The sequence below is a fragment of the Lethenteron reissneri genome, chromosome 2, assembly GCF_015708825.2.
Source record: "Lethenteron reissneri isolate LAM-NWPU_2019-01 chromosome 2, ASM1570882v1, whole genome shotgun sequence".
Classification (NCBI taxonomy): Eukaryota; Metazoa; Chordata; class Hyperoartia; order Petromyzontiformes; family Petromyzontidae; genus Lethenteron; species Lethenteron reissneri.
The window spans coordinates 14,109,943-14,133,621 of record NC_083780.1 but is presented as its reverse complement, the minus strand read 5'-3'; the positions used below and the strand labels follow the sequence as shown (position 1 = coordinate 14,133,621).

The 23,679-nt window shown below is 50.6% G+C and overlaps 3 protein-coding genes across 3 annotated transcripts in view; all 3 read right to left on the bottom strand.

Moving 5' to 3' along the window:
* The window catches only part of LOC133340776 (AP-2 complex subunit alpha-2-like), a 48,573-nt gene extending 45,708 nt beyond the window's left edge, over nucleotides 1-2,865 (bottom strand). Inside the window, exon 1 of the mRNA XM_061549165.1 lies at nucleotides 2,548-2,865. Coding sequence (XP_061405149.1) covers nucleotides 2,548-2,614 — 67 coding nt within the window. The 5' untranslated portion in view covers nucleotides 2,615-2,865. The remainder of the gene's footprint in view (nucleotides 1-2,547) is intronic.
* A 3,414-nt stretch (nucleotides 2,866-6,279) lies between these two features.
* LOC133341291 (small ribosomal subunit protein uS9) lies at nucleotides 6,280-10,428 on the bottom strand. Its single transcript, XM_061549810.1, has 5 exons — nucleotides 10,269-10,428; nucleotides 8,704-8,805; nucleotides 7,534-7,630; nucleotides 7,209-7,256; nucleotides 6,280-6,488 (listed from the first exon to the last, which is right to left on the bottom strand). Exons 1-5 carry the CDS (start codon nucleotides 10,314-10,316, stop codon nucleotides 6,343-6,345), a joined length of 441 nt encoding a protein of 146 aa, XP_061405794.1. The 5' UTR covers nucleotides 10,317-10,428; the 3' UTR covers nucleotides 6,280-6,342.
* A 7,695-nt stretch (nucleotides 10,429-18,123) lies between these two features.
* Nucleotides 18,124-23,679, bottom strand: part of LOC133341157 (sodium/potassium-transporting ATPase subunit beta-1-like) — a 30,584-nt gene continuing 25,028 nt past the window's right edge. The window contains exon 7 of the mRNA XM_061549612.1: nucleotides 18,124-23,678. Coding sequence (XP_061405596.1) covers nucleotides 23,415-23,678 — 264 coding nt within the window. The 3' untranslated portion in view covers nucleotides 18,124-23,414. The remainder of the gene's footprint in view (nucleotide 23,679) is intronic.

Below are 23,679 nucleotides of genomic sequence, written 5' to 3'. Positions count from 1 at the left end.
TTGGTCAACAAAAAACCCAAATTAAATACACTGCACACTTTTAACTACGAATAATGATTTAACATAGTCTGTTTAACACGTAGGCTTTCGCTATCAATATCATCCAAAATATGTTTTTTTGTTAAATCGCGTAAATATAAATGTGTCGTTAAACCCGCCACAGCCAATTAGTAAGGTTTAGTGTCACGTAAAAACAACATGTCGATTCGTCACTAGTACAGCACAACGGTGTGTTGGACAGCAAATCCACAACGTTTACAATCCGAGTACGACGTTTCGCCAGTAATTACAAGTAGCATCATCAGGCAGACAGCCAAATTTGTGGAGAAATCCTCCTCCTGTTTCGTTCCCTAAATAGAGGGAAAGATGTGATGACGTGATTTGTGAGCAGTTCACGTGTGAAGTGGCGGTGGGGCGGAATGAATGAATGCATAGAAATTACAATGGGTAATCCATTGTCGGTTGGGTTATATATATATATGTTTACGTACGTGCTGATGTGTCGTGAAAATAATGTGCAGGTTTTGATTGAAAGCTTTCGTGACTGCAGGGATTAATATTCTTGGTTCTTTCGGTAAAGTCACGTAGAAGGGAAACAATAAAATAATAAAAATATAAAACAATAAAATGATCACGTTTCGATTGCAACACAAGCAATCATCATCAGGTGTGAAAACCACAGCAAGCACATTTTCTTGCTGTGGTTTTCACACTTGATGATCGAAACGTCGTGAAAATTTTATTGTTTAATATCTTTATTATTTTATTGTTTGCCTTCTACGTGACTTTACCGAAAGAACCAAGAATATAAATGTGCAGGTTATTAGTACGCCGTGCCAGTGAGATTACAGGTTGTCGCTCAATCAAGTAACTGGTCCAGGCGCGGCATGACAAGCAAGCTCCACTGCTGCTCAAACTGCACGGGAGCAGAAAATGGATGTTATTAGGAGATTTGAGGGGATCATTATTATACTCTCCGGTTCTTTCGGTAATTATTAGTACCGAGGGGATGATTATGACCACGGTCACACGCCATTCAATTCGGCACAATCAATAATTATAATTGCATGTGCAACAACGCGTCTCGCTCGCTCTCCCCGTCCGCAACGTTGCTGCAACAGCTGTGCAATGCAAATTGTAATCGAACAGTGACTTATTGTTATTATTCGATCCTTGCCGTGCCGTTTATCTCAGCGAGGAGACGATGGGCTCGCGAGGAGCGGTCGTGGCATGCCGGGGTTGGTTTTCATCGCGCGCTGCGCCACGAAGCCGGCGACCTCAGTTCGATTCCAGCTCCCGCTCGCGGGTCAACGCCAGCAGTTTATATACTGGTAGGAACCTCCTGGTTACACCAGCCCACAGAGGATTATTGTGTCCGTCCGTCCTGCAGGGAGGGGCTGGTCACCCCGTGGTGCCCTTATAAAACTCAACGTTTAACCTACTCACGCCGGCTTGTGCCCGCCCTCACAGTCGGGCATATTTGCGGAATACACCACGTCGCCGTTGACCCTGCAGGCCATTGACCGAGCAACCCGACGTTCCTACCAGCTCCCTCCGCAGAAATGTGTTCTTAAACCCGATACTGGGCTTACCCCCCCCCTAGGTCGACTCAGCCTCAAATGAGTATCCCCGGTGCAGTGTATAAACATCGCCACTAGGGGAGATAAAGGCGGCCGGGCGTGGTTGTTCTGGACCACCCACCCAACCCCTGGTGTGTGCCACAGTGCCGGCCCCCCCCCCTTCACGAGGTTTGTGCCGCTTACTCGCTAACAGCACTTGCCCCCCACAAGTCTGTTAAAGGCGACAAGTCTGTTAAAGGCGACACATCCCGGGTGGTGGTGGGTGGGGGGGGGACCTTTGGCTTCGAGCTGTGAATGTGGCAATGCGGCAAAGTCGATTCTGACGGCGTACAAACAACAAATCGTGCACGAGGTGGTGGTCGTGGTGGTCGTCGTGGTCGTCGTGGTGGTCGTGGTGGTGGTCGTGGTCGTGGTGGTCGTCGTGGTCTGTGCCCCTAAAAACACCGCGAGCTCCACGGGCTCTGGGGGCGACGAACGGAGCGGGGCCCCGCGGCCACGTCGCCTTATCGACTCCGAGGGGAACATTCACAGTCCCCGACACTCGAGACACGGACGACGATGCGCCTCACGCATCAGGCGCACGACACTCGCCTTCATCATCATCATCATTATTATTGAGAGAGAGAGAGGAGAGAGAGAAGGTGCAAGGCCAGAGAGCCCTGGCAGAGAGCATTGACGACGACGGGTAACATCGTGGAGGGCACGAACCGCAGTGACGGCGTGCAACCATCGCAAGCCGCATGGAGTCTGCGGGGCAGTGGGGCCGACGAGAACACAACAACAACAACAACCACCAGCACCTAAGGCGGGGAAGGGGCTCCCCACGTCATTCCAACAGAGACATCGACAGAGACGTCCTCACGAGCATCAGCAGCAGCAGCGGCGGTAACGAAATGGCGCGACCGAGAAGGCGGTGGTTCGTGTGGATGCGAGGTGGTTGAAGAAGACGAAGGGGGGTGGCGCTCACAGTTGCGGATGTCCGAGATGAAGACGGCGAGGCCGCGCATGCCATCGCCCTTGGACACGGCCGGCATTTCGCGAGTTGGCGCGCTTCTCCTCCTGCTGCTCCTCTCCTCAGAAACGACGCCGCCTCCGTCGTGGCGACCGACCCCCCTTTTTGACCCTCCGCTTCAGCGACTCCGCCCCCCCCTCCTCCTCCTCCCCGCTCTAAATTTACGTCGTCAGATGTCGTCGCCGTTGAATTTGTTTTCAGTTTCTCCTCCGCCGCTGCTGCCGCCCAGCAGGAGCCGCCTTCACCGCAGCGCGCAGCCAGCGAAGATGGCGGCCATGACACTCGGCGCCGCGGAGGTGCGGGGGTGAAAGAAATCCGCGGCAGCACTCGCGGATTTGACGTGGAAATCCGCGGCAGCACTCGCGGATTTGACGTGGAAATCCGCGGTTGCCCTCGTGGATTTGACGTGGAAATCCGCGGCAGCACTCGCGGATTTGACGTGGAAATCCGCGGCAGGTCTCGCGGATTTGATGTGGAAATCCGCGGCAGGTCTCGCGGATTTGTGTGGAAATCCGCGGCAGCTCTCGCGAATTTGTGTGGAAATCCGCGGCAGCCCTCATGGCTTTCATATGGACATCCACGGCAACCCTCGTGGATTTTATGTTGAAATCCGTTGCAGTGTCGTAGATTTGATGTATAAATGCGCGGCAGCCCTCATGAATTTGATGTGGAATCTGCGGCAGCCCTTGTGGAATTGACGTGGAAAATCCGCGAAAGCGCCAAATGTCCCCTGTGAAATTCGCGACAGCGGTTAAAAGGGGCACGATGTAAAACACACACAAAAAAATCCGCGGCAGTACCAAATGGCCGCTGTGAAAATCCGCCGCAGCAGCAGCAAATACTGCATCAAGGTAAACTGCGGCAGCGCTCCTTAAATCCGCCCTAGGAAAATCCGCGGCAGAGGCGCTAAATGTCCGCTGTGGGTGAAATCCGCGGAAGCGCCAAGTCAAGTCGGAACGGCCGAAGAAATCTGCAGCATCGCCAAATTCCGCATGGGGAAATCGCGGCGTTCACCACGCCTCGTGTACGCACGCCTGTCAACCACATACGGTTAGCCCGTGCTTCTTGTACAGGGAGATTGAGTTCCAAAATAGTTTTGTCTATTTTTTGTGTTTCTCCCTCGTGATGGACTTTGTAGGATTAACGTTGAAATTTATAAGGGAAACGGGGTGACCGTTTAAACTTTCGTGACTGCAGGGATTCATTTTCTTTGGTTCTTGCGATAAAGTCACGTAGATAGAAAAATAATAATAAAGTGAATATTGTATTTTTATATTTACGTGACTTTACCGAAAGAGGTCTGCATTGGTCTGTAATTAGGTCACTAATAATGGGTTGACAACTGTTTACGTCACCATTGGTAACCGTCGATAAATTTCCACAAATTCCCTGGATATTGTTTTTGTTGTCAATGCACAGAGCCTTTTAAAAAAATTCCGTAGCGTTATTTCGCCTTTTTTTGTTTGAACGAAAAGCGCGAAATTGTTCACATCCGTACACGGCGCGGCTCGTCCACTGGGGGCGTCAAGATGAGATATCAATTTTCTCATAAAATAATACTTTTCTATAGTTTTGTTTAAATTATTATTTCCACGTGCATTGTCTATTGAAGATACCATTTTAAGTTGTTCGTATGATAAACCGCTGTAACGCCACAGTCCGATTTGTGCCTCGGGGCAGCTGTGAAGGCGTCCTCCGAGTGAGAGATTTCCCTTCGCTCATCGCGAGCAGCTTCGAGTATCGTCGCCACGCCGTTTGAGACCCACTCAGGGCGGTGAAACATGCGCCCGTGGCTGCGATGGGAGACGATGTCACGACGCGAGGCTGCACTGGGGACATGTAGCAGGTCACGGGCTCCACGCTCTAGGACACACCAGCAATGGTGATGGCAGTTGGTGCCGCAAACGACGAATTAGCAACGAACACTGCGGAGTGACTACTAAATATTCACTTTGTAAGGATTTGTTGAGTCGTGTCAGCTGATCTTGTTTGTTAGGCAGTGTCAAAGTGGTTGTGTAGTGTGGATTTGAGGGTCATGGGGACAGCTTTTTGTTTCATAGTTTATAAATGCCTACCGTTGGTAGATAAGTGATTTCACTTGCAATTTGTAGAGGAATTTTTTTTAGAGTGTTTGGGCATTACTCAGCTTGTTACACGTTTACTCGCGAAATCCTGAGTCCCCATACTTTTGGGGTGCCGCAATGTCAACTCCCAACCGGGTCTGCACGTTCTCCCCGTGGTCACGCCCATTTTTTCTCCGGGTCCTCCGGTTTTTCTTTTAGAAACGTGCGTTTGAGAGTATTTCGATGCTATGCATTTCCACATAAGCCACTTCGTTGAACTACCGTGCAGTCAGGCCACTTCTGAAAACGAACTACCTGCGTGGCTTTTTCCTGGTATAAAAAATATATTTTTAGGATGGCTCTGCCAAGTGTTTAGTTTGGAGCAATGCTGCCACGTATCCCAATCGAGAAATATGGAGTTTTTTTATTTTTAGTGGACCATATACCCCACCCCCGTAAACAGAAATGATATTCTGCCAATTAGTTCAGCTTGGAGAGGTTTGCATAAACTCTTCATTCTATCAGCACATGAATGCACTATCATTTACATGCAATCCCTCAAAGCACAAACTCTCCATCTGTTTTTAATCTTCTCCCTGCAACATACGTTGTTCCAACGAACTTCATTTCAGATCACCATCAGGGACACATTAATCACTTATATCGCCGTAGGGGATGTGATTAATCTCGCGTCCTAGACCCATTGGGTAAGCCTCGCATGTCGCTACCAAAAAATCTAAAACACTTGTTTTTAAGCAATGGTTGGTAGTTCCCGATTATTGAGCAGCTTCACTCGCTTGCAATTCCATGCAACTGGACAATTGCTTTAATGTAACCACACCCGTGCAGAACAGAGGAATCTAATCAAATAATCTCTCAAAAAGAATATCAATTCAATTACTTACTATAATAACTTTAAACAAGTCCCATCCCTGTTCCCTTGCCAGCAACTGGATGGAAGGTGGGCAGGTCTTGGTGATCAGCATCATTTCGTGCTTAACTCTGGGACACGTCCCATTATCGGGAGACAAGATCGACTACGATCTTTAAAGAGGCCTAAATTATCCATCAAGACTGGGCGGTGGTGGCTACATTCCAACACTGTGGAGGTGAGGGTTGTTGGAACGCACAAATGTCACGAAATTCTACCCATAGGCAGAGCTGCCCATCAAGCTGCTTTGCCAGAACGCAGTACAGCAAAACAATATAACCTCCACGTTCCGTGTTTATGGGACAGTGTTTCCCCCTTGCGCTCGTGTTCTGCAGTGCTCCAGTTTCATCCCACAGGGACAGATTAATTGGCGAACATCTTAACAACCGAGGACCGCAGAGCTTGAGCGATTGTCGGCACAGGCCCACTGCGTGGTTCCTCGCCAAGCCTCCGAGTTACCCTCTCTTTGAGTGCAAGCAAAAGCCGTGTAGCACATTACAAGTTAAAATAATTATAAAAAAAGTAGTCTACCGCAGTTTAGCCGATTAATTTAATCGACCAATCATCATCTCTCTCCATGCTCCGCAAGCCAAAACACAACCTCAAATTAGTTTTTAGCTACTCAAGCCCAACCGGCTGCAACCACCACTATGCACACACTCGGCAAATAATGCACACCTCCAAACAAGGGGAGAAGCTGTCAACGCATCCGCTTTTATTACGAATTTGGCAGCGGAGCCACGACGCCGAGAAGGTTTATCGGTAGGACTTCTGGTAGCGGGCACGAGCGCCGGGGCCACCAAACTTCTTGGGCTCACAGCGGCGAGGGTCGGCAACCAGCAGAGTACGGTCGTACTGTGTCAGGATGTCCTTGATTTCCTTCTTGGAGGCTTCGTCCACATCTAAAAGGCAAGGAGGGTAGTGGAGATGAGGGTAAGTATAAGAGGGGGTTGGGTGGGGGGAAAGAGACCAGAGTGGAAAAAACAAAGCAAATGATTAATGCAGACAGGGGGGGGGGGGGGGAGATACTAGGAGGGTAGGAACGATGAGATGCAGGAACAGAGTGCCAAAGGGAGATCAAGGGTAGAGACAGATGTACACACGAGTGGCACCTTCAAGTTAAAACACGAGCAGCATAGACCACGGAAGGCAGCTGCTTGCACCTCACTGGAAACACGCTTTATACAGAGGCTGGGGGTGCGCGGTGACGTGGCCTAGCGGCAGCGTTCTCACCCAAAGAGGCTCACGGTTCGAATCCAGCGGCCAAACCCCCCCCCCCCTCACTGCCGAACGTTTTCGTTGTATAAATATTCCACGTGCCGTCTGTCACGGCGGGCATTTTAAAGATCCCGCGACGGCATTCGAAGGAGTAGAGCGTCGTGTGCCGGCGTCATGGTTTAAAAAAGATGGCCAAATTAAAAGTGTAACCCGCAATTTAGTCAACTTGGATTAGCACGGATTGGATATGCACGGTGCAAAAAGAAGTTCACCATAGGTACATGTATAGCTGTCACTGCGCCCCCAATGGCAAAAACTTTGCAGGGACCCTGCATGAAAGAGTCAAGAGGAGACTCGGTGAGGCTTTGCTGGGTAAACAAGTATAAAAACAAGGTAGGACTTACACTTCTGGTAGTAGGCGACAAGTGCCTTGGAGATGGATTGGCGAATGGCTGTGGGAGCACACGACAAACGCTTTCGTTATATTGACGAATATAAAACAGCAGCGGCATGCAAGCAGTAAGATAGCAATGCACAGAAGCCTTATGAGAACAAAACTTTCGCGTTACTATTATTTCATTAGCTGTACGTTAAAAACACAATGGTCAGGTATCATCAAGTTTACTGTGACCGATGTCTTAGGACATCCGAATTCAAAGTGTAAGATTGGCAGAAACGTAGATAAGCAGAAAAAGTAATTGTTCCCACGTGTATAAATAAAAACCTCACCGTAAATCTGCGCCACATGGCCACCTCCCTTCACCCTCACACGAATGTCGACGGCGGAGAACCGCTCCTTGCCCAGCAGCAAGATCGGCTCCAGCAGCTGCACATGCAGGGACACGGCAAGGTGAGCACACCGTGAGACACAAAGACAAAGACCACCCCCCCCCCCCGTGGCCTTTAACAGTCTGGGGCAATTGCTGTTAGCGAGCACCTATAATTGTTATTTATTATACCAGGTCAAGCCCACTGAGCTATGTAGTTCTTTTGAAGGAGCGACCTGGCGACAAATAACTTCTCAACGCAGTGACATATCACGTGGAAATTTTTAGCGGCCAAAAACTCTTAGGCACACGTTTATAAATGGAGGGAAAACTGAACTGGAGGTGGAAAAAAAGCCCCGACCTCATGTATACCAGGCGAGGTAGTCAACATCTCGCCACCATGGTTCCCCACCGATGGTGGCCGGCACGGCACACGAGTGGGTGGGTAGCTAATACCACACCTTTTCCCACAAGCGGTAATGTTTGCACACAGCACCATGTCCTCGTTTATGGCTGAGTCGACCTAGGGAAGGCCCAGCAGCAGTTCAGATATTTGTCACTGACATTAGCCGTTGAGCTCAGATATTCGTCAATGAGACCCAGATGATCGCCTACATTGCGATGGTTTAAAAATGTTTGTTTTGTGCTGTATAATATCACCATCCTAGCTGATTTTTTGGCACATCCTTCCATTTCCCAAACCCCCAAGTTTAAATCACATTTCAAATTGCCATCTGCTTATAATTTTTCATTAATGGACGATTTATTTAATGGACGCCTTGGATATCAACAGATGCACAGTCAAGCTCAACACAGTAATATCCACTCACTCATACACTGACAAACACATTTGCCAACACAGTAATACGCTCTCTTAGAATCTCATTTCAATTGAATAGCAGGTAGGTTAATTCACGCTACCATCAGATTCTGCACGTATCAGCCATGTAAAAAATGGCAATCCACTATCAGGACAATTCTCTTACATAACAATAATTAGCATCTCCAGATTAGCTACGTACGATACTAACTTTCACAGGACTAAGCAGATTATCAAGTAATCTGGACCACCAGAAACCGGCCATCGCACTTTATCTTCCCACGCTTTTCAAGGGGTCTCCCCCCCCCTTACCTTGTACTGCAGAGTCGCTGGCTCCACCATCTCCAGTGGCCGCCCGTTCACCTTGATGAGGCCATTGCCGCGCTTGCAATGCGCCACGGCCGTGGCGGATTTCTGCACGACAATGCCAACGCAGTGTTCAGTCAAAAATTCACCATTAAGCACACACACACACAATGGGTTAAACTGCACAACAATGAGAATTATAATTTTGGAGCTTTCGTGACTGCAGGAAATATTCTTTGGTTCTTTCGGTAAAGTCACGTATAAAGATAAAATAATAAATTAAATGTCTGTCTATAGTTTTCTGGTCAGATTTTTGTTGCTATTTCTTTTATACCTGATGATTGCTTGTGTTGCAATCGAAACGTCGTAGTATGCTATTATTTAATTTATTATTTTATCTTTATACGTGACTTTACCGAAAGAACCAATAGTGTGAGAATTAGCAGCAGGCAATAGATTTCACGTTGTTTTCGCCGACGTAGGGTCCCCAATTTTTAAAGGTTTACATTTCTGGGGCCGCACCTCACTTGGGAACTTTATGATTCGTCTGCCCGATCCGGTGAAGAAAATGAGACACATGCACAGCGATCAATTTTCCATTAACACAACTACAGCTCTCGGATGTGTTCTTGGGTCGTGCCACGTATTGCTCCACATGCTGCGAGCATCTTAAGGAACTGAATCATAAGCTCCTAAGCCAGCCACAGCACGTGGGGGGTGGGGGACTGACCATTTTCTGCCCGAACACAATTGCCAAGTCACCAAATCCATCCCTGCGTATGGCAGCACAGATGTTCACGAGGTAAGTGCCAATTGTCGACATCTGCTGGCCACGACGCGAGGTCTTCAGGCTAGTCCCGAGTAGTCTTGGTATTCTAAGACAGCCGCTTTACACTACGGTTCATAATGAGGGTGTCATGGCTACAATCGCACCAGCGTGGCCCCCGTCTTTCAATTGTCCAACTATACGAGGAGACGCGCGCATCGGCCCGCTATGATGTTGGTTGGGAGTCGCTAACATTTAAAGCGGTCATCGACTTCACCGCCAGCAGACGACTCCACACGCACAGGAACACGTGTTGCCTCCTGCCAAGCGGCCTGGCGCAAGGCTTGCGCCGTCTCTTCCATCCCCCCCACCACACCAGGCACCCTCGGGCACGTTACTCAAGCACCATTGGCAACTCTCAACACGACGGACCACTCTCAACACCCCCCCCCCCACAGGCCCCGTCAGGACTCAGGCATCGACACGATGGGGCCGACATCGCTCGGTGTGGGAAGAAAATAAATCAACAGCGCGTCGCGTTCTCTTACGGATCGCCTTCGTCAGCGTGCCTTCTCGAGGCGGCGTGAATACGCAGCCTCTACGAGGCGCGTCTGTCCGAGCGAGATCGAGGCTGTTGTAGAACTCTGAGCGCTTCTTTAACCCGCGCGCGTCGCGACGACTCCGGCGAGTGTGGCCAGGCAAGGCGGGCGCTCGGGGGAGACACGAGGCCGCGATCGCTAGGCCCCGCCTCGCCTCGCCTCAAAAGCCGCAAAGAAACGGGCCCGTCTTCCTCCACGGCTCTCACCTTGCGCCCGAACACCTGGACGGACTGTGGGGGTCCCTTGGGCGGCATTGCTGCGTGCGAGGCTGGCGAGGTGGCGACGCGGAGGGCGCGGGGAGAGGAGCGACGCAGCGGCGGCGGCGAGGCCTGGTGAGAAAGGGGGGGCGCGCGGGGTTTCCCGGGCTCGATAGCAGGGGCCGCAAACTCTCGCGAGAGCCACGCAGGGGATTGTAACTGCGAGGCACAGGCGGTCAAACAGATCTCGCGAGAGTTGGTGGGGGGGTGTGGCTTAGGCGAATCGATTAATGAACGCCGACGTGGATCGATTCTCTGAGTACAGTAAGCCGCCCACTGTACAGTACACTTTGCACTGTACTGTATTTTAGAGTCAGAATCGTTTTGTGTCCTGGAGGAATCCGATTAGTTATCGATCTCTTTTATTTTAGATTTGTGCAGTAGGGACACGGGGTCAGAAAGTTAGGACAAACAACGATAGGAGTGCAAAGTATAGGGCAGGTAACCCAACCACTAAAAGTAATAAAAAGTAATTTACCGGCGAGAGCCTGAGCCATATCGTAGCGCTTTAAAATCACAAGTTAGAGCAGCTCAACGAAGTGGCTTGTCATGACGCAGTGGTAGCACATAAGCACAAACACAACTTAACACGTTCCCTCTCAAAATAACACTGGTGTGCGGCCTTAAACATTTTTAAATAATGTGCTATGTACAATATGTACAGTATAGTGCTTTTGACAAACGTGTGAAGATTACATCATGGGACCTCCTTTGCCAGGACCAAAATATCAAAATAGGGTTTCCCCTTTTTTTCTGGCAACAACACAGGTGTTAAGATGTTCTCGTGTTAAGATTAGTTACCATTCAATCTAGATCTTAAGTTTTCGTGACTGCAATGATCCATACTCTTTAGTTCTTTCGGTAAAGTCACGTAGGTATAATCGATTCAGTTTTTTATTTACATTTATTTATTTTAATTTATACCTACGTGACTTTACCGAAAAAACTAAAGAGTATTAGTTACTATTGTATACACGTATACGGTACAGTATTGTACAGTAGACCGGCATATACAATGCATATATTTCCAGAGCATGTATTTGTTTGCATGTTCACCACAAGTACCGCGTGTGTGGTTAATGCAGACATGATTCCTTGCAAAAGGCCTCTGTTTGGTGTTTGAACATCTTAAACACGTCCTGTTTCATTGCCGCAAAGGGGAACATTTTTATTCCCAAACGCTTTCCTCCCTACGCAACATGGCGACCGAAGCGCGTCACCGCCCGTGACGTCACCGGACGTGACGTCAGCAAATGAATGCGCGGTGGCGGCGACTCCGCCGCGGTGATTGTCCCCCCCCAACCCCCCCCCCCGGGCGCGGCCGCTTCACCTCCCGCCCCGCCCCGCGAGTGTGTCCGTGCACCCGCGCGGCCACCGTCCGCCATCGTTCCGCTGGCTCGCGAAAATAGGTCCACTCCGTGTCGCCCTCAAAGGGGCCGTCCATAAATGACGTCACGCGATTTTGGACGATTTTTGACTCCCCACCCCCCTCGTCACACGGCGTCACAAAAAGTCTGACCCCCCCCTCTCAAATATGACGTCACAAAGCTCTGCCCCCCCCCCCCAAAATAAAACATGCTTCAAATCGCTTTAAACTATTGTCATTGTAGTGCGTATTTAATGTGGCGCTCCACTCTGATGTTGTAGGAGAAAACATTTATTACAAAGTCTATTTAATTAAGTAGAACGTGTTGTCTATATTTATTTAAAGTTGCGCATTTTGATGTGACGTCACATTTCTCAAACCCCCCCCCCCCACCTCGTGCGTGACGTCATTTATGGACGCCCCCTTGCGCGTTTGGAGTCGACGCGTGATTATCGATTATCGATCACGGGGGCGATGGTGGGGAATGACTCACAGCCGTCAACCCACACGCATTCTGGTGTAACGAAGGACTCCGCAGACAACAACTGTAGCTTTTTTTTAAATCCTTTATATTACGTTCACTTGCTTGCTTGCTTAGGACCGAGCAAATCTTTCGGTCGTTTTTTAACCCACTTCCCGTGATCCAATCGAGCTGACATTTTGCACACAGACTCGTTGTGCGTGACAATTTATTTTCGTGTAAATTTTTTTTCCAAAATTTTACACTGTTTAGGGGAAAACATTTAAATATTTAATTACCAATTGCTTAATGGTGGCAGACAATCATCTGACCCATAGGTGGCAGCCATCTCAAGCCAGAGGACGAGAGGACTCTAGCCGCCACGCATATAAAGGATTTATAGTGAAAAACTTTGTTTTTACGGGTTAAATTTTTTCTTCTAGATTTGAAGCTTTCGTGACTGCAAGGATTCATATTCTTAGGTTTTTTTCGGTAAAGTCACGTAGGTAAAAACAATTTAATTAATAAAAGTAAAATAAAAAAGTTAAATAAAAAAAATATAAAATAAAATATTTTTTTACCGACGTGACTTTACCGAAAAAAACTAAGAACAACACTTGTAGCGGCACATTCTTTATTCATTTATGGCACTCCACACAATCTCAACGCACGGGCTCGTAACACGACGCTGCACGCCGCCGTCTCGCAACGACGGCGCGACACGACGATCCAGCAGCGGCGAAGACGACGACGACGACCTTCCACCACGAGACGACCCCGAGTCCCACGGACAGCCCCGAGCCCCGAGCCTCACCGCCTTTTATCCTCCCACCCCACCCACCCCACCCCCCTCTCTCTCTCTCTACAACTCTCTAGCGGGGTCTGGGAGCTCCCAGATGGATCCCCTCAATTACCCCTGGCCCCACCCCCCAGTTCCTCCCCGCCGTCTGTGTGCTACCGTCTGTGTACTCTGTGTACTAACGTCTGTGTACTGTGTGTACTGTCGTTTGTGTACTCTGTGTACTTCCGTCTGTGTACTCTGTGTGCTACCGTCTGTGTACTCTGTGTACTAACGTCTGTGTACTCTGTGTACTAACGTCTGTGTACTGTGTGTACTAACGTCTGTGAACTCTGTGTACTAACGTCTGTGTACTGTGTGTACTGCCGTCTATGTGCTACCGTCTGTGTACTGCCGTTTGTGTACTCTGTGTACTGCCGTCTGTGTACTCTGTGTACTGTCGTCTGTGTACTCTGTGTACTGCCGTCTGTGTACTCTGTGTACTGTCGTTTGTGTACTCTGTGTACTGCCGTCTGTCTGTGTACTCTGTGTACTGTCGTTTGTGTACTCTGTGTACTGTCGTCTGTGTACTCTGTGTACTGTCGTTTGTGTACTATGTGTACTGTCGTTTGTGTACTCTGTGTACTGTCGTCTGTCTGTGTACTCTGTGTACTGTCGTTTGTGTACTCTGTGTACTGCCGTCTGTGTACTCTGTGTACTGTCGTTTGTGTACTCTGTGTACTGCCGTCTGTGTACTGTGTGTACTGTCGTTTGTGTACTCTGTGTACTTCCGTCTGTGTACTCTGTGTACTGCCGTCTGTGTACTCTGTGTACTACCATCTGTGTACTACCATCTCTGTGCTACCGTCTGCACCCGCAGTTGCCACCTGTGGCCGCCAGAGGGCGCTGCTACCCCATCACCGGCACGGGGGAATTGAGTGCTCAGCGCCACGCGGCCCACAGCCGATTCGATCGGGGTAAACAGATGTAGATGCTACTGGTTCTTCACGTTCTGCAGATGTAGATGCTACTGGTTCTTCATGTTCTGTAGATGTCACTGGTTCTTCACGTTCTGCAGATGTAGATGCTACTGGTTCTTCATGTTCTGTAGATGCCACGTTCTTCATATTCTGCAGATGTAGATGTCACTTGTTCATCACGTTCTGCAGATGTAGATGCCACCACCGCCATCTATTGTGCGACGGTTGAACTTACGACTCTCGGTCCGAACAGCCAACTGGACATACGGGACAAGTTTGTTCGAGTGTTCGTAAGTAGAGGAGTCGGTGCACTCTATTGATTTCAGAGCATTGGTTCTTAATCCGTAGGGGTGCACAAGTCTTTCTGGAGGAGTGGCCGCAGGCTGTGGCATGGAAACAGTGCAGGGAAAAAAGTGAAAGTACCTGGAACGTCAGTGCTACTTTGCTGCGTCAAAACACACAATGCACACAACGTGAAGCTAATGCCCTACTAACAACACAACACGGAGCCACGCAAGGGACACGCAGAGACACACGGGGGACACACAGAGACACGCGGGGGGACACACAGAGACACGCAGAGACACGCAGAGACACGCGGGGGACACAGAGAGACATGCAGAGACACACAGAGACACGCGGGGGGACACACAGAGACACGCGGGGGACACAGAGAGACACGCAGAGACACACGGGGGACACACAGAGACACGCAGAGACACACGGGGGACACACAGAGACACACGGGGGACACACAGAGACACGCAGAGACACACAGAGACACGCGGGGGACACAGAGAGACACGCAGAGACACACAGAGACACGCGGGGGGACACACAGAGACACGCGGGGGACACAGAGAGACACGCAGAGACACACGGGGGACACACAGAGACACACGGGGGACACACAGAGACACGCAGAGACACACGGGGGACACACAGAGACACACGGGGGACACAGAGAGACACGCAGAGACACACAGGGGACACACAGAGACACACGGGGGACACAGAGAGACACGCAGAGACACACGGGGGACACACAGAGACACACAGAGACACACGGGGGACACACAGAGACACACAGAGACACGCGTGACCTCCACGCCGCACCGCTCAGCCTCAGTGAACGGGAGTCGAAAGTCCACGGACTCGCTTTTAAATAAGCAAATCACGAAAACCGTTCTTACTTTTCCTTATCGGCGCGGCGGACTTTGTTCCGAGAACGCAATAATACGAATAATAATAAAATATGAAGAATAATAACTCAACTAACGAGGAGGATAACGATAACTTCGATGATCCGGATGAATGAACAGGTCAGGCGAAGCGTTGGCAGTTGTTTAACTCGAAATTAGAGCAATGCGATTTAAAGCTTTCGTGACTACAGGTATTAATCTTCTCGGTTCTTTCGGTAAAGTCACGTAGAATGGAAATAATAAAAATAAAACAGGTCTGTCGAGAAGACAGTCTGAATGACCTGTTCTTCACCTGAGGACGGCTGCTTGCGTTGTGGCCGAAACGTCGTGAGAATTCTTTTATTATGTTTTATTTTTATTATTTTATTATTTCCATTCTACGTGACTTTACCGAAAGAACCAAGAAGATAGAGCAATGCGCTTCGGTGGGAAGTGTTGTCGAGTGTGACACATTCAAACACTCCTCGCCCCGAACCCGCGGTGATCGATGATTGAGTCCGTGGGCGCGTGACTCACGAGCAGCTGATCGGTCACGTGACGATGTTTTCTAGCGTGCGAGTCTTGGGTTTGAGCGCTATGTATTTATTTTAATTAATGTACGATCTGTTAACGTTTTATTCGTTACTTGTGCTCGTTTTAGTTTTGCGAAAGCCTCACAGAGCCTCAAGATTGTTTCGCACTCGGAGACATTTCTGCTCCTGCTGATATGTGTGTGTGTGGGCCCCGCGGTAGCTAGGAGATGTTAACTCCCTCGCCTGGTGTGCAGGAGGTCGTGGGTTCGATCCCGACCCTGACGCCTGCTGCTGTGTATTTGGAGTTTGCGTGTCTCTCTCTCATCATTATCATCACGGTAGCTAGGAGATGTTAACTACCTCGCCTGGTATGCAGGAGGTCGTGGGTTCGATCCCGACCCTGACGCCTGCTGCTGTGTATTTGGAATTTGCGTGTCTCTCTATCATCATCGTCACGGTGGCTAGGAGATGTTAACTCCCTCGCCGGGTGTGCAGGAGGTCGTGGGTTCGATCCCGACCCTGACGCCTGCAGCTGTGTATTTGGAGTTTGCGTGTCTCTCTCTCATCATCATCATCATCACGGTAGCCAGGAGATGTTAACTACCTCGCCTGGTATGCAGGAGGTCGTGGGTTCGATCCCGACCCTGATGCCTGCTGCTGTGTATTTGGAGTTTGCGTGTCTCTCTCTCATCATCATCATCATCACGGTGGCTAGGAGATGTTAACTACCTCGCCTGGTATGCAGGAGGTCGTGAGTTCGATCCCGACCCTGACGCCTGCTGCTGTAGATTTGGAGTTTGCGTGTCTCTCTCTCATCATCATCATCATCACGGTGGCTAGGAGATGTTAACTACCTCGCCTGGTATGGAGGAGGTCGTGGGTTCGATCCCGACCCTGACGCCTGCTGCTGTGTATTTGGAGTTTGCGTCTCTCTCTCTCTCATCATCATCATCACGGTGGCTAGGAGATGTTAACTACCTCGCCTGGTATGCAGGAGGTCGTGGATTCGATCCCGACCCTGACGCCTGCTGCTGTGTATTTGGAGTTTTCGTGTCTCTCTCTCATCATCATCATCACGGTAGCTAGGGGATGTTAACTACATCGCCTGGTATGCAGGAGGTCGTGGGTTCGATCTCGACCCTGACGCCTGCTGCTGTGTATTTGAAGTTTGCGTGTTTTCTCTCTCCCCGTGGTCGCATGGATTATTCTCCGGGTCCTCCGATTTTCCCCTCCACATTTATAATAAACGTGCGCTTAGAGTATGTGGCTGCTATGAATTTCCGCATGAAATGCCACTTCGTTGAGCTATGCCAAATGAGTCAATTGCGGGCGATGTCTCGGCATTTCCATGCGATTTGTCCACTTCCAGTTCCACTGTGGGTGTAGGGTTAGCTGTGGTTTGATCACTTCCAGTTCCACTGTGGGTGTAGGTGTAGCTGTGGTTTGATCACTTCCAGTTACACTGTGGGTGTAGGTGTAGCTGTGGTTTGATCACTTCCAGTTACACTGTGGGTGTAGGTGTAGCTGTGGTTTGATCACTTCCAGTTACACTGTGGGTGTAGGTGTAGCTGTGGTTTGATCACTACCAGTTACACTGTGGGTGTAGGTGTAGCTGTGGTTTGATCACTACCAGTTACACTGTGGGTGTAGGTGTAGCTGTGGTTTGATCACTTCCAGTTACACTGTGGGTGTAGGTTTAGCTGTGGTTTGATCACTTCCAGTTACACTGTGGGTATAGGTTTAGCTGTGGTTTGATCACTTCCAGTTACACTGTGGGTGTAGGTTTAGCTGTGGTTTGATCACTTCCAGTTACACTGTGGGTATAGGTTTAGCTGTGGTTTGATCACTTCCAGTTACACTGTGGGTATAGGTTTAGCTGTGGTTTGATCACTTCCAGTTACACTGTGGTGATGGGGTTCGCTATGTGAGGAGGAAACCGGAGAACCACGCAGAACAGGGGGAGAGAACGCACAGACTCCACACTCGCATTAAATCAAACTCTCTTGCTCACACACAGGTCTGCCAAATAGGATGAGAGCATACAAACTCCACTCATCACACACAATCATACACACACACACAATCATACACACAATCACATATAATCGCACACACAATCATACAATCGCACATAATCATGCATAATCACGCTCATACACACACACTCGCACTCATATATAATCACAAAATCACTCTCACACAATCACAAACAAAGACAGATCCCCCGTGTAGCCTCAACAGGCTGTTGGGGCAAGTGCTGTTAGCGAGTAGCACCTATGAAGGCCGATATAGGTGCTCGCGAACAGCAAGTTGCCCCAACAGTCTGTTAAGGCTATTCGGGGCGTCTTTGTCTTTGTTGTTATATACGTCAGCCATCCATCTGCCATACGTATTACTCTCCTTGCTGTCACACACAAGACCAGATCTCATCCTGGATCATCTTTACTTCAGAGTCATCGTGAGCCAACAGACGATGGATAAAGAAACACGCGGGGGACGCCCCGTATTGTGTTCTCCACATTTTTATTGCTTCATGAGGATGGAGCGAGTCTCGCACAGACACAGACGACACGAGCGACAGACGGCACGGCAAGGCACGCGAATCGATCAATCGGCACACACACACACACGGTCGAGCATCCACGGCACGCAATTCGACCGACCGAAACCCATCGGCACGCGCGGATGACCGTCGACGCGGCGGAGGGGGTTGAGTCACTCGGCACGCAAACAGAACGGGCGGACGCGCGCGGGTCGCCCGTCACATCGACACTTGAACGCGGCAGCTTTAAAGCGGGGTCGCACGCACGCACGCGGCGGAAACGGACGACGGGTCCCACCCCCCTCCCCAACTCCCCTTTGTGACGTCACAATAAGCAATCGGAGGTGACGTCACCGCGCGCCAACAGGGGGAGTGGCGTCGTCACTGCCCCGAACAGACTGCGCGCGACGTCGTTGACTCACTTCACAAGGTGGCGCGAGGGGAGGGGGGAGGGGGATTGGGTGGGGGCAAGGAGGCAGGGAGGGGGGCTGGGACACTGGGCGTCCCAATGCAGCCGGCTGCATGCAGCACGTGATCCCAAGCGGAATTCCACTTGAGTACAGGGGGCTCGTGACGTCACCCAGTTGCCATATTGGTGCGTTTAACCGCCATCGCGTTGTTATCGCTGTCTCGAAGCCTCGCTCGTCAGTAGAAGCTCAGGACGAAGGGATAATTACACTCGTCGGGTAGTTCATTAGTGTTCCGAGACAACGGGATGCATGGGTCTTGATTGGGACGTGAGAATCGTCAAGGGAGCTACGGATCGTTGTTTGCATCGCTACCTGCCGAATGTTTAGTCAAATAGCATCGCCAGTGGCTCATCGGATTGCGCCATTCTAAAATAAACATTCTGATTCTGGCTGATTTGCTCTGTGCCTAATAAGTAGAACAGGGCAGTACAGGGTCATGACCCCACTCCCCCCACAATGTGAGCACGCAATGGGAATCAAATAATCGATCCAGCGAAGTACCGCATTGGACCGCGTAAATTTGGCTTCGAACTTGGACCGAGTGCCGGATTATTCAAGTAGCACAAGTAGCTACTACATGTGTAGTAGCTACTACTACACATGTAGTAGCTACTACTACACATGTAGTAGCTACTACACATGTAGTAGCTACTACACATGTAGTAGCTATTACTCGTGTAGTAGCTACGGGCCCCGTACTTTCAAGGGCCCCGCGCTAAATGCTTTCAAGTTATCAATTCCGGTTCAGTGATTCTGCACTTGCTCTATTACTATAGTACTATATTGCCTTCAACTTTTATGAACTACTGGGTGTTTAAGGTTAGCGATTTGTCGTATTATCTGGCTAATGAAAACATACAATTACTTTACTGTGCAAGTAAAAAAATGTGTGTTTTAATGTTTTTTTAGTTTAGAGCCCCTTTGTAACATATGCTACAGGCCCCGCTCTAGCTTAGTCCGGCACTGCTGGACCCATAATAATCTAACAGAGAGGGCCTTGCCTGTAGCATCGGGCATTTCATCGTCATCGGTGAAAGCTGGCCCGACCCTGCTGATGAGACACTGAAGTACTGGAGTCGAAACTGGTGCAGAGTGTTGCTTGCGTTGATCCAATGCCGCTGAAATGATGCACTCCCAGGAGGCCGTGCGGCGCTGATGGGATGTGTTAAAACCAAACTAAAGAAAGTCCGTGGAGGGACAGATCTACGAGGGAGACGTGTTGCCTGCTCTCCTATTGTTATGTAATGTTCTCCGCAACGATCCCTTATGATTAGAATCAGCAGCATCACCAAATCATTCGCACAAATAATTATTTGGTGATATTGCTGCTCTGGCAGCACAATTAACACATTTGATGTGATATGTGAAGAAGGGGCATTGCCCAAAACGTCGCCTATTATATATATATTTTAAGGTCATACACACACACGGGTTATCTGACGAATGTGTTCGACGTTTTTGTTGTTTAAATGCCTCCTACCGCAGTGTTCACCAGCAAGGGGAGCGCGTGACGTCACCGGCCACAGCTGCAGTCGCGTGCCCAGTGTCGCCAGGGGGCCACGTGGCCTCAACATCGTCACGTGGCCTCAACATGGCCACGTGGCCTCAACATCGCCACGTGGCCTCAACATCGTCACGTGGCTTCAACATCGTCACGTGGCCTCAACATCGCCACGTGGCCTCAACATGGCCCCGTGGCGGGTGGGTGGGCGAGGCCACGTGGCTTGAGGGGCGCGCCTTAGCGGTCGCTTAACACGGAATATGAAGCTTCAAGTGACACGGAATGAGTAAAACACGAACCCAGGCAACCAATCACACGGGCGAGTACTTCATTAATTCGCTTTACCGACCATCCCCCTCTATGCCGGAGTTTTAACCCCGGCGGCGGCTCAGTGTCGCCACACGATGACGCAATTTGTGCTGAGATTTAGGGCTGTGACGTCCCCGCGTATGACGCGATGACGTCAGTGGACGGGAGAGGGAGCCGCGCGCAGCCACGTCAATTGTGCTGGCGGGCGCGATGACGTCACAATGCCAGCACGCCTCGCTGACGTCACTGCGCCGTTTGTGCTGAATAGGAGACTGACGTCTTCCTCGCGCGAAATGTATTAACCTGTGACGCCATCGCTGGATTGCGGTGACGTCATTGTGCTGTTTGACGACGTCATTGCGCCATGATGTCATCGCACAGCACATACAGAGAGCGGTGACGTTAGTGCGCATGTGACGTAATCGCCAATGATTTGTAACGTTATAGTACACGACATGTGACGTCATCGCTCGACACGAGCCGCTAGCAACGAAGTCATTAATGTTCGTGACATCATCAACTTAGTTGTAGACGTCAAATTATAATAAAATGTATTCTATATCCTATTAAATATATGCTAATTATATAATTCTATGTAATATAGTATATTCATATATATTCTTCCGCTATTCATTCTAAAATCTTGTACATCTTTCGAGTAATATAATTTATCGGTTTTTTTTTGTTTAAGATGTCGATTTTCAAAGACACGAAACACGAGGACACGGTTACACACGGGCACTACACGAACACTTACACAGCTGGGTACGTGAGTGGGGGGGAGGGAGGGTGCACCTAGCCTGGCACAAGCGCCATGGTGATGTTCACCACCACTTAGTGGCGAATGGCGGCTTTATGTTGTTGTTGTTGTTAGGTGGTGCTGTCTTGTGTGTCTGTACTCTGGGCTGCATAGGTGCTCGCTAACAGCACTTGCCCAAGCAGCCGGTGTGGGCTATACGGGGGAAGGGCATCATTTGTGATCGGTGTGCGTCTGGCAAACCATCCTCCCCGACTGCCTGTGGTGCCAGCTGGGAGCTTTGTGGTGTAAAGTCATTGGGGGAACGTCTCACCTGTCAGCCGATTACCCTCGCGGCGTGCTCACACCCAGTGCAACCAAGCAAGCGGAGGCGTCTCCAGTGCCTCTTGGCCACCGGGCAAGGTTTGGCGGGGAGCCTCCAGAAGCGATGGGCACCCACTGCGGCTGGTCAAGTGGAGTGACTGAATGTGACGAGAGGCTGACGCTCATCTTGTCAGAGGAGCCCAACCGCTGTCCAGCGTACCACCTGCACCTTTCGGATGCAGAAGGTCCGGTGGAGTGGTGGACGGTTTCTGACTCCCCAGTCACCACGAGAGATGGACAGTCCTCGACTCGGGGCAGGATAACAATCGGATTTATGGGGAGTCGCTCTTCTGAATGAAGAATTCAAGGGGGGCTGTGGGAGCGTGGCGGTGAGAAGCCACTCACGTGTCCCATCAACAGGAGGCAAGGAAGAGTGGTGGTGGTGGTGGCTGCCTATGCCCCAAATGATTAGTCAGATTCCCGTTGTGACCTCTTCTCCCAGATGTCCGCTAAAGTGGCCCTTCTCGGATTGGGTGACTGTTAATGCTCAGGTGGGTCATTGAGTTAGCACCTGGGTAGGAGTAACTCGCAGTCAATGGGGTTCTGATCGTCTCAACAATCATGATGGGGGGGGGCTGCTAGATTTCTGTGCTGGAAATGGGCTTTTAATGACCAGCACGCTGATTCGTCATCAGCTCTTCCACACAACACCTCGGGTGCTTTCCATATCCAAGCAAGAACATCTGCTGGACTATACAGCGGCGGGACAGTGAATGTGAGCCCACGTACCCTTGACACCACGGAGCTGATCTGTCCATTGACCACCAGATTGTCTGTAAGATGCGCCTGCCTTCCTTCCACTGTGCTGCTGCTGCTGGTGGTGGTAGTGGCCTTCCACCCGAGACCCCATTCGAACGCTTAAAGCTTGGTCTCAGCCAGCTGCCGTGGGAGGGTTAGCAAGAATTTGATCGTCACTTTAATACCTGAGTGGGTCATGACGCAAGCACCTGGGCAGGAGTGATTGCAAGGCATGGGCCAGATCAGCTCAACAATAATGGTAAGAGGCTGCTAGATGCTTCTGTAGCCAAAGTTGGCTTCTTCCTCAGCCCCTTCTGCCAATGCCAAGAGGAGATGGATGCGGTCTAGGTGTTCACACTCGCCAGGTAACCCACAGAGCACTGTACAGGTGCGTGCAGGGTACGGGTGGGCACCCTATACATGTGGGTGCATGTGTTTGCACCACCTCCTGTGTAATTGTGTTCCAGGTGATTGTAGCTGAGAATGTGTGCAGGTGTGAGTCCCCCAGTACAGGTATGTGCAGTTGTGTGTGTGTGTGTACAGGGGTGTGTGCCCCTTATACAGGCTTGTGCCCTAGACGGGTGCGTACAGGTGTGTATGTAGGTACAAGTGCATACCTTATACGGTCCCTATAGGTGTGAGCCCTGCATATGAGCATGTGCAGGTACAGGTAAGCGCCCTGTACAGGTGTGTGCGGCTACAGCTCTGTCCCCTATACAGGTGAGTGCATGTGTGCGTGACCTCTACACGTGCACCCTATACGCGTGACAGATAAGATGTGTGTGCAGGTTTAGATAGGCAAGTGTCCTATGCAGATTCGTAGAGGTGTGCGTGCAGGTGTACAGCCCTATACGGGCGAGTGCAGATGTGTGCCCTGTACAGGTGCGTGTGGGCGCAGGTGTACCGGTGAGTGCTCTGCACCGCATTGCAAAGCTACACAGGTGAGTACGGTTCGTTCGCACCTGTGTAGGTGCGTACACGCGCGTGCAGGCACGAGGTCGTACCTGGGCGTGCGTGCGCGCGTGTCGGTGCGGTGCAGGGGCGGTGCGGTGTGGTGCGTGGGCCCACGTGCGAGGCTGCGGTCGTGGAGTTGGAGGCGAGGGCGGGGGGTAGGCCGCTAGCTGCGCACCAGCAGCTTGAGGTCGACGCGGCCCACGAGGCGGTCGCGCGCCGACAAGGGCACGTTCTCGGCGTAGATGCGGCACTCCAGCCGCACCTCGACGTCGCGCGTCACGTTCATGAGCTGCACGGCCACCAGCGGGTTCACGTAGCCCGCGTGCCGCGCGCGCCCCAGGAAGGGGTAGTAGTGCATCGGGAAGCCCGCGTAGCCGCCCGCGCCGAAGTAGCGTATCGCGCTGATCCTGCCCTTGTCCTCCTCGCGC